Source organism: Alligator sinensis, unplaced genomic scaffold (genome assembly GCF_000455745.1).
Source record: "Alligator sinensis unplaced genomic scaffold, ASM45574v1 scaffold159_1, whole genome shotgun sequence".
NCBI lineage: Eukaryota > Metazoa > Chordata > Crocodylia > Alligatoridae > Alligator > Alligator sinensis.
Window position 1 is genome coordinate 1,891,033 of NW_005842222.1, and position 10,437 is coordinate 1,901,469.

General features: G+C 48.5%; 1 protein-coding gene across 1 annotated transcript in view; it reads right to left on the reverse strand.

Moving 5' to 3' along the window:
- The window catches only part of LOC102374573 (AP-3 complex subunit beta-1), a 174,342-nt gene extending 165,868 nt beyond the window's left edge, over positions 1-8,474 (reverse strand). The window contains exons 1-3 of the mRNA XM_014521527.2: positions 8,459-8,474; positions 4,135-4,265; positions 1,333-1,491 (exon numbers count right to left, since the gene is read on the reverse strand). Coding sequence (XP_014377013.2) covers positions 1,333-1,491; positions 4,135-4,265; positions 8,459-8,474 — 306 coding nt within the window. The remainder of the gene's footprint in view (positions 1-1,332; positions 1,492-4,134; positions 4,266-8,458) is intronic.
- Between the last annotated feature and the right edge of the window lie 1,963 nt (positions 8,475-10,437).

Genomic DNA, 10,437 nt, shown 5'->3' on the forward strand with positions numbered 1-10,437 from the left:
CTCTCCCCTACCCTGGGGGTCTTCAAGAGGAGGTTAGATGAGTATCTAGCTGGGGTCATCTAGACCCAGCCCTCTTTCCTGCTTATGCAGGGGGTTGGACTCGATGATCTATTGAGGTCCCTTCCGACCCTAGCATCTATGAATCTATGACAAGTGGTTCGATTTGCTGAGTCGGATCGCTATCCCGATTTGATTGGGCTGAATCTGAAGATTCGATTCTGATACAGAGAATCAGCAATTTGGCCACAGGCACCGCTTTATATGCTTTTTCTACGTACCTCGAGGTGCCAGCTAGGGCTTATGAATGCTGAGATGGTGGGGCTGATGGAGCGTCCTATGGGAATGCAGGGTCCGCCGCCAAGCATGCAGGGAACCCCCCTGCACTCCCCTAGCTTGGCAACTGGCCACAGGGGGACCCTGGGTGCCCCCCCAGACTCAGGAGGCACATTTGCCAAGCTGGGAGGCTGGGGGGGTGGGGGGGGGTGTCCTCCCGCACACTCTATGGTAGACCAGGAAGTGGACCAGAAGTACTTCTGGTCCACTTCTGGGTCTGCTGCCAAGCGCAGGGGGACCCCCCCCACTGTGCTCCCATGGGATGCTCCATCCACCTCACCATCTCAGCACTCACAAGTCGCACCTGGTACCGTAAGGTATGTAGAAAAAAACATATAAAGCTGTGTCTATGGCCAAATCATCAAATCTCTCCAAATCGACGCTTCTGATTCAATTCGGATTCAGAGATTCAGCCACTGAATTCGGCCGAATCTCCTCCAAATCAAATCAGCAACCAAAGCTTCACACAGTCCTAGTGTTTTTATGTCTTCAAAATTAGCTGATTGTGGGTCTTAGCCTAAGGACTGCACCAGAGCCAGTTCAAGACTCTGGTGTGGCCCCAGGGATGGGAGAGTTGTCAACCAAGCCCTACTATGCAGCCAGCATCAGGCTACATGGTGGGGGACCCTGCCACAAAATCAGTTTAAGGCATGATAGAAACAAGTCACAAAATTACTATACCTATTTTGTGGAATAATTTTGTGGCTGATTTTGTGTTTTATGGTACTACTAATTGCCTGAATGTGTGGCCAAGTTATTATTTAAGATGCATGTAATAGGTTAAGCATGTCTGAAGTGCCATATCTACCAGAGGCCTTAAACACAACAAGACAACTGTGCTTTATCAACACAGGTAACAACAATTCTACAAGTATTTCTTATCTATTTTTAGATACATATTCTAGTCTTGAATGCTTCAAGATCTTGATTAAAACTTCCTAGAGGTACAGAGATTTAGTAATAATTCAAGATACACAGTTAAAAAAGTGTTTGTCATACAGCAGCATTTCGGCTTTGTAGCAAAGGCTTTGTATTCCGTAAAAGCAGCCTGTGGTCTGGATCCATAGCATACAGTTTCTTCACTTTCTGTTCCTTTTCTTTCTGTTCTTCATCAGACTCATAAAAGTTCTTTTCACTGTACTCTTCCATAACAACATCCTACAAGGAAAATGACAGAATGCCAAACAATCAGTTTTAGTAAACATTTAGCTAAAATAAGAATTTCAAGTGAGAATTTAAAGCAGATAGTTAAAAAATAGTATTTTGCTCAGCTGTGTCAACTTCAAAAAATAAGACCAAGTGTTCCAAATAACATATTGTAAAAGTTTATTTCCAAAGCGAATGAAATTCTATGGCTGATATTATGTAGGTAACAATAACAACAAATCCCACTTCATCTTTAAATATGTGAATGGCATTTTGCATTTCTGAAAAAGAATATTAATTCATTAACACTCAATAACATTCACAATGCCTAAAGGACAACAGTCTCTCCTTTTCTTCATTTGACAAATAAATGTCCCAAAAATTTACCCATACATAAGCGGAAACTACCATCAAAATAACGAAAGATGTTCTTATGCTTACAACACTAGGAAGATAAGAATTTTATCCATAGCTCTCTCAAAGACTTAAAGAAATGGAGGTCAAGTCATTAGCCTTCATTCCTTCATCTGTGTTTTATCAATCTCACGGGGAGAACCACAAGAATTTGACACTTTTAAAGTGCTAAGAAATCTGTTTCACTTCTAAAAGCAGAAAATCCTAAAATAAATTTAATTTGATAATATTTGAAATATTTGACATACATTATTAGTCAATTATTAATTTATCCTTTGTATGATTCTAAACCTGTTCACCAATGCTTTAAGAGGTCACATGTTTAGAATAAAATCCAGGTGGACAATCATTAACCCTAGTTTTTATTTAGAAACAAAATAATATTATTCTGAATAGGTATACTTTGATATTGCACTATCAATTTCAACACCAATGACAGTACAATAATGAAAAGTTGCTCAGATTCCACTCTGAATATAGATTATTTTAAATTACAGCAGGAAAAAAAAGAGGGGTTTTTTTTTAGAACAAGCATGTTGAGCAAGAGTGTCAGACTTTCAACAGATCTGTTATATATGTTAATATAGTTATAATCTATTAAGATATATTTTCTTGTTTATGTGCATAACTAAGATCCTGGAAAAAACTCAAAAGTAAAAAGAATCTGTATCTGTTTTATGCAACCGAGAAAGGGAAGCCAATGGAGGGCTTCAAAGAGAGGGATGCTACAGCATCACACTAGAAAAAGCTATTTTGGCAACAGCAAGACACAACTGCATTTTTCCATTTTTGAGAGCATACCTGACACTTCTCATAATCACTCTTACATCTTCCAGGATTAGATATTCTATTACCATTTCCCACCCCTAGTGTTCCACAGTTGATTTCACTGCCTGGGTCCGCAAAGGATTCCCCCCCATGCACTTTTTTCTTGTTCTAAAAGGAGAAAGTATGTGGCTAAGGACAAAGGTTAACTTGGAGTGGTTTCAAAATGGAAGGGGGAATTGCTGCATCTATTACCCTGTAACAATTAGGTGCACAGGAGCCTACAGAGATACAAAGATAGCAAAATTATTCCAGCTTTAAGCCTAATTCATCCAGGGTTAAAGTTGGGGTGATTTAACTCGCTTGCATCACTAGTGCATATGTTAAAGCAGCTGCTGCTTCAGCAGCTCTCCCTTCCCTTTTTGACACTACTTGAATGTTTGTCCATGCCCTAAAAGGTTTCTCTTATTCCTAGATTAAATTAACATACAAACTATCAATAAAGAGTCATGTTAAATCTTTTTTGAGCTCTAGGTAAGAAATCTTTCCCCGCCCCCAGATTTTTTTTTTTTTTTGGGGGGGGGGGGGGAAAGAGGTGTTGCCATTTAGCATAACTTTATCTGATGAAAAGGGCCCAGGTATTTTGCATTTCATACTATCACAATAGGGAAACATACTTTCTAAACCCCATATACTACTGAACTTGTGCTTTCTAGTTAGTATGAATGTATTTATCACAGGAGTGGGTAAAATACAGGCCATGGGCTACATCAGGCCCGCCAGGACATTTTATCTGGCCCACGGGGCCCCTAGAAAATTTTTAAAAATTAATATTTATTTGCCTCTGGCTCCTGTCAAAAGTGACAGGAGCCAGGGGCAGTAGGACCCAAGGGAAGCCACAGCAGGCCCCTGGAAGAGCAGGGCCTGCCCTGCCCCCCACAGCCGGAGGGACCATGGAGCTATTCCTGCCTATGCCGGAGCGGGAAACTCAGGTAGGAGGGAGTCAAGGCTGCGCGTGCTGGTCCCTGCCTGACTGCGGGGCTGGAGTGGGGGGCTGGGAGTGAGGGGGCATGCAGGAGCCAGCACCAGCGGAGGCCAGAGCAGGATGGCCCCCCTCTCTCCCTGCTGGGGCAGCCCAGCCCAGCTCCACAGAGACCAGCCAGCTGCACTCCAGGCTCCTGCCACCCTGCTCTGGGCCCCGCCGGCACTGGCCCCAGGGCACCGCCTGGCTGTTGCTGGCTCCCAACCCCCGTCCAGCCCTGGGGGCAGCGCGGGGGGTGCCTGGGGCCGCTGGGGGCAGCATGAGCTGGTGGGGACATGGCCCAGGGCGCGGGGAGGCAGCATGGAACTTGTATCCCGCGCCTGAGGCTTGAGGCGGCAACAGCCTGGCTACTCCCCCCACAGGAGGCTCCAGTGGGTGCTGTTGCTCTGGGGGGAAGGCCTGGGCCCCCCCACCCCACAGGGGTCCAGCGGCACCTTGGTCCCCAGCCCCAGGATGGGCGAGGAGGATGCAGCAGGAGCGGGAGCGGAACCACGGCCGCTTTTCTGCTCCAGAAGCTCCTGCGGCCGCAAGGACCCCAGGGGCCCTGGGATGTTCTTGGCTGGCTCTGGGGGCAGAGCAGGTCACTTCCTGGGGCTGCTGGGGGCGGCATAACCTAGCAGGGTCCTGGCCTGGGGCACAGGAAGCTCGGGGAAGCCACAGGAGCTTTCAGAGCAAAAAAAGCAGCCGTGGCTCTGCTCCGGCTCCTGGCGCAGCCTCCCGCCTGTCCTGGGGCCAGGGGGTGAGCTGCTGCCAGGTTGCTGGGCCCCTGCAGGGTGGTGGGGAAGAGCCTTCCCCCCGAGGCAGCAGCACCCACCGGGGCCACCCATGGGGGCGGAGGGGGTGGAGCAGCCAGGCTGTTGCCATCCCAAGCATCAGGCGCAGGATGTAACTTCCGTGCTGCAACCCTGGGCTTCCTGCATCCTGGGCCATGTGCCACCCCAGTGGCCTTGGGTGGCCCCCCCACACTACCCCCAGGGCTGGCCAGGAGCTTCCTGGAGGCCCTGACCTCCTGGAAGCTGCAGGAGCTCCTGAAACAGAAAAGCAGCCGTCGCTCTGCTCTGGCTCCTGGCATAGCCTCCCTTCCTGTCCCAGGGTTGGGGGGCAAGGCCTCCCCTCTGGGGTGGTGGCAACCCTCGGGCTGCCTGTGGAGAGGGGGGTAGCCAAGCCGTTGCTGCCCGAAGCCCCTGAAGCACCATGAAAGTTCTGTGCCACCTCCCTGGGCTTTCCGCGTCCCGGGCCACATCCCCGCCAGCTCTTGCCACCCCCCGCAGTTCTGGTAGCATCTTGCACTGTCCCCCCTCCCCGCCCCGAGCCTGACAGGCCCTTCCCTGGCAGCCCCCAGCCTCCTGGCGGCAGCAGGAGCCACCAGAGTACAAACGTGGCCACGAGGCTTTGGGCTGCAAGGGCTCAGCTGGCACCCCCCCTGCAACCCTTCCTGGAAACCACACAGCCTCATCCTCCTCCAGACACAATCACACATCCCACAAATACCACACACACACACATCCACACCTCTCCACAAACCACACATCCACCCACCCACACTCCCCTGACACCCCAAACACCCCAAACACTACACAAGACTGCATTTTTAGTTATTATGCAATCACTTCTACATATAAAACACAAACACACACATATCAGGACAAAAATATATTTTTTAATTGAATTAAAATATAATATTATGGGTATTTGATTTTTAGTACATAATTTGCTTTTTTTCTGGTTCTAGGATAGCAAACCCTGTTCTCCAAAGGAGTACTTCCAGAGGCAAGGGGAAGGATGTCCGGTGGCAAGGGTCAGAGGTCAGGGAAGGAATTCTGGTCCCAAGATGACAACCTGGGGGTGGGGTACGTGTCAAAGGGCAGGGTTACCCATGCAGCCCTCCACAGCTTGCCAAAACTTGCTAAGCAGCCCTCTGCCCAAAATAATTGCCCACTCCTGATTTATCACCTGTATTATCTCATTCTGTTCTTTTCCTGCTTGCAATTCATGATTTAATATATTACTGTGGTTTGACTTTAAAAAGCAGTCATGAAATCATATATGTTTGATGTAATCTTCATTGCTGAAACTTCAAGCCCTTGGAAGAAGTTTCTAATTACATTACCACACTTCAGCAGTGAACTGCATAGTCAACTCTCCTTCTTTAGTATGTACATCTAATAAGAAAACGACTCATTTCTTAGGAGTGCTCGGAAGACAAACTGAATTATATCTGTGTGTCAAACCCAGTCCTGAATGTTTCTTTGTAGCTATAGGCCAAAATGACTCTTAAGCATATTAATGATTCAGTAAAATTACACTGATTTTCAGATGGTTTAAGTACAAACATTAAGCAGAGTGTACTTTACTGTAGCCATATGATTAAATATTTCAACTACCTTAGTATATTAACCCATTCACCACAGCAACCAGTCCCATAAAAACTTTTACACATCATTCCATAATAAGCATTTATTCCTCACTCTCCTATTTCTCTTTGCAGTATCCATTAATAAATTCACACCGGTTCAATTCCCTTATTCTAATTTAGGACCCTGTAGCCTTGCTTACTTTGCTGTACTAGCATCCAGGGTCACAGGTAGCAATTTCGGTAAGCAATATGCAAAAGAGATATTTTTTCCATTAGTGTCTTGCCATCATGTTTACATGCAACTTAAAACAATATGGACAGCTTGTTTCGCTGTTAAGCAATATTACTACTAATAAATATTATCTTAATGGAATTCACTTAAGAATAGGGAACATCCTTAATGCTTTATGCCAATTTGCTTCTCATTAACATGAAATTATGCCAATCATTTAATTCCCAAGAAAAAAGTGAATTAGCACAAAACAGGTTTATAAAAGTAGAACAAACACAAAGAAACAAATGGGGAGGGGAGCAAACAGAAAGCACCTCAGTACAACAGCTTTGACTTTCCTCATTTTCTCTTGTTATTGAAGTTTTTCCTACCTCCCCTGGCATGAAAATCTCTCAAAGTCTAGATTACCAAAATTCAGAACACTCTCAATATTATAAACAATAATTTATGACCTAATACATGCTTCACTCAAGCAGAACACCCCAGGTGATACAATAGTCCATAAAAGTAGATTCCTTTTTAAAAGGAAAAAAGGGAAGAGACTATAAATGTCAAGTTACATTCCTTATGCACTGTAAACTTATTTTTCCTTGCTGTTAGTTACCATTTGATGAGAAAAGAAATTATTTTCAAGTGCTTGTTTCCTCCCACTAAGTGCCAGAAGTGTTCTCAGTGTTATGAGTGGCAGGGGGGAGCCGGTCTGCCCCCTCCTCACTTCTGAAGTCATACTAGCTATCGTGACTAAGGGTATATGGTAGGCCTGTGTGAAGCAGCTAGTATTCACTTTGGATTTAGATTCAGCCAATTCGGGGGACAATGATTCGATTTGGTGATTCAAATCACTGTCCCGAATCGATTCAGCTAAATCCAGATTCAGCCACAGCCGAATCGGCCAAATCTCCAAATTGGCCCCATCCTCTGCCTGCTCTCCCAGCTCCTGGTGCTTTAAAAAAAGCCCCCACTCACTGGCTGCTGCCAGATGCAGGAGGGGGGCAATCCCCGCTGCCCCCACTGCGTGGTGGGCTCTGATATGAGCCGGGAGATGGAAGCCATAGGGGTGGCTGAGAGAGTGGGTGGGGGTCGGGGGGGCGCTCAGGGGAGCTGGGGAGCAGGCAGAGGATGGGGCCCATGGTTCCCTCCCCCCTCCTCTTACTTACCAGCACAGAGTCCGGGTCCAGCTCCCTGCAGCAGCAAGCAGGGACTGCCCAAATCACCAAGGCTCTCTGAATCTTTTCCAAATTGATTTGGAGAGTTTTGAATCGATTCAGACCTTTTAATTAGTCTCCCAATTTGATTTGGATTCGGAGATTCGGCCACCAAATCGGGCCAAATCTCCTCTGAATTGAATCAGTACCCAAAGCTTCGCACAGCCCTAGTATGTGGGCATGTAACAATTGTATCACTATCAAATGATACTGAAACAAGCTCTTCCAACACAACCATTACATCTGCATGCTTCTATGATGATAAAAACAGGGATCCAGGTTTTCCGTTTGCCAGAGAAAAATGCAGATTTTCTCCTTTAAAGGAGAAAAATGTAGGAAACCATGGGTTTCAGCCTGCAAAGGGCTGCTTGGGGGTGGGGGAAAATGGGAGGAGGCTGATTGGACACAGGGGGCACCACACGCACATGGCTAGCAATATAGCCCCAGGAAGCATGGTAGAGAGCAGCTCCCCCAGTTGCCTGTAGGCAACGCGCTAGGGCAGGGTGGGGCCATATTGAAGTGGCAGTTGCAACTCATGCTGCACCCTCATGGTGAGTGAGGGAGTGGCGTACGGTTGGTAGCTGAGGTTGGGAGCTCTGCCCAACCAGGGCAGTGCACAGAGTCTGGTCTGGGGCAAGAATGCATGGCTGCAGGGCCCATCCGGGGAGCAGGAGAGAGCCACAGGCACCTCATCTGGGAGAGGGGCTGGTGGGGGGTGGGTTGGCTCCCAGGAGCTGTGTGCACTCCCAGAGAGGGGGTCAGGCACCATATATGTGACACAGGAGGATATGGGGGAGGAGGAGGCATGTGCCCTCCCACAACAGGGCACAGGGCTGCAGCCTGGCCAGACCAGCACCAGGCTGCCTCTGTGGCCCAGCAGGCAGAACCCAGCACGGGAGGGCAGAGTGAGGCAGCAAGACTTATTGCTGCTGCTGCCACTGCTGGGACCCCCATGCCAGCTGTACTACAGAGTAACGCCATGCCGCCAGCAACGTAAGCAGTAATGGACCGGGTGGGGGGGTGCCGCACTGCCCTCACCTCCTCTTGCATCCAACCATGGCTCTACCCCAGAGGAGAGGCAAGGTGACTGGCTGTACGGGTGGTCTGAAGGGAGCAGCAGTGGCAGTCAGGCCAATAGAGCTGCCACCTGGCACATGAGTGGCTGGCAGTGGGAGAAGGTGAAGGTAGCATGGCCTCCCCCCGGTAACTCCTTGCACTGCCGGCAGTGCAGCATTACTCCATGGCAGTGCAGCTGGCATGGGGGTCCCAGCACCAGCAACAACAAGTCTCACTGCCCCACTCCACCCTCATGTACCATGTCTTCCTGGTGCCAGTCCAGCCAGGCTGCAGCCCCGTGCCCCTGACACATCATCAACGGTGTTGCCTAAGCTTGGGCACCTGCCCTGACACACACACCCACCCCCTTCCCCACACACGGGGGACAGGGGCCTGGTGGTAGAGGAGCAGCAGGTCAGAAGTGAGGGGCACTGGCAGGGAGGCAGGGGGCACCGGGTGGCAAGTGAAGGGCACTGGCAGGGCTGCAGTTGTTGGAGCTGGGGCTTAGGAGTGAGGGGCACCGGCATAACAGGACTGCTCAGCACCACAAAGCAGTGGGAGGACAGCCACAGCTGGACCTGCATCCTGGTGAGTGAAGGGGGCAGGAGGAACTCTGATTTTTTATGATTAAAAAAATCAAAATCAAACACCAAATTATTGAGGCACTGGTAGGCTTCCAAACTACTTTAAAATTGTAAATATATCAATAAAATGTTGTATTTAACTGATACCTATGTATATAGTGGTGTTTAATTTTAATCATGAAAAAACATGGATTTGGGGTTTTTTTAATCAGAGAATTTTGGATTTTAAAACATCAACAAAAAACCCAGGATCCCTGATGATAAACTACAGCCAAACAATGCAACTTTAACCCTGTTTCATTCAGGGTTAAAGTTTCTGCAACTTAGCTTATTTGTATTGCTACAGGAGCATGCAGATATAAAAGTTACACTATAAGACCTGATAAAGCCTTCCGCTTTCAAAGGAATGTTTATCCATAGACTTGTTTCTCTTTCTAAACACCCCTATAGTGATCTCCTTTTAAAATTACATTCCTAAAGTAATTACTTAATAAAAATTAAATTAAATGAAAACTAAACTCCTTTTATTCACAGGATAGCCAACAGCAAAGCAAGTTCCCCATCCCAGTGTCTGCCAACCTTGTCCTGCAGGGACTACCTCTAACCATGAGAGGATAATTCACCCTACATTGATTCCCTTTCGTATTTCTGCCTTGATTGTAAGAGGGGTGCAAGAGGCCCACAGATGCCTCTTGCAGCATCTCAAACCCTTTTGAGATGCTGCAAGAGGTATGTGCACATGCAGGAACAGGAAAAGGCAGTGCGGGGGCAAGTTTGCAGTGTGGGGGCAAAATTAGACCCCTGGATATCCAGGGGTCAAAAAAAAAAAGCTAAAAAAAAAGGGGGGCAGGGGCAACCGGAGGCTGGATCCTGCAGAGAGACGCTCTGGCTGCCAGAGCGTCTCTGTGGCTGGCCCTTGCCCTGGTGCTGAAGCATGCTGCCTACCTGTGCAGGGCAGGCAGTGTGCCAGTAGCTGTGCTCCAGTGCTGGTAAGTAAATGGCCGGTGGTGCTGGAGGAGGGGGAAAGGGACCATGGGAAAAGGGGGGCAGGGGCAACCGGAGGCTGGATCCTGCAGAGAGACGCTCTGGCTGCCAGAGCGTCTCTGTGGCTGGCCCTTGCCCTGGTGCTGAAGCATGCTGCCTACCTGTGCAGGGCAGGCAGTGTGCCAGTAGCTGTGCTCCAGTGCTGGTAAGTAAATGGCCGGTGGTGCTGGAGGAGGGGGAAAGGGACCATGGGGGGGAACCCCACTGACCGTGCCCGCTCCCCTAGCTGCCCCCCCGATCCCTGCCCTGCCCAGCCCCAC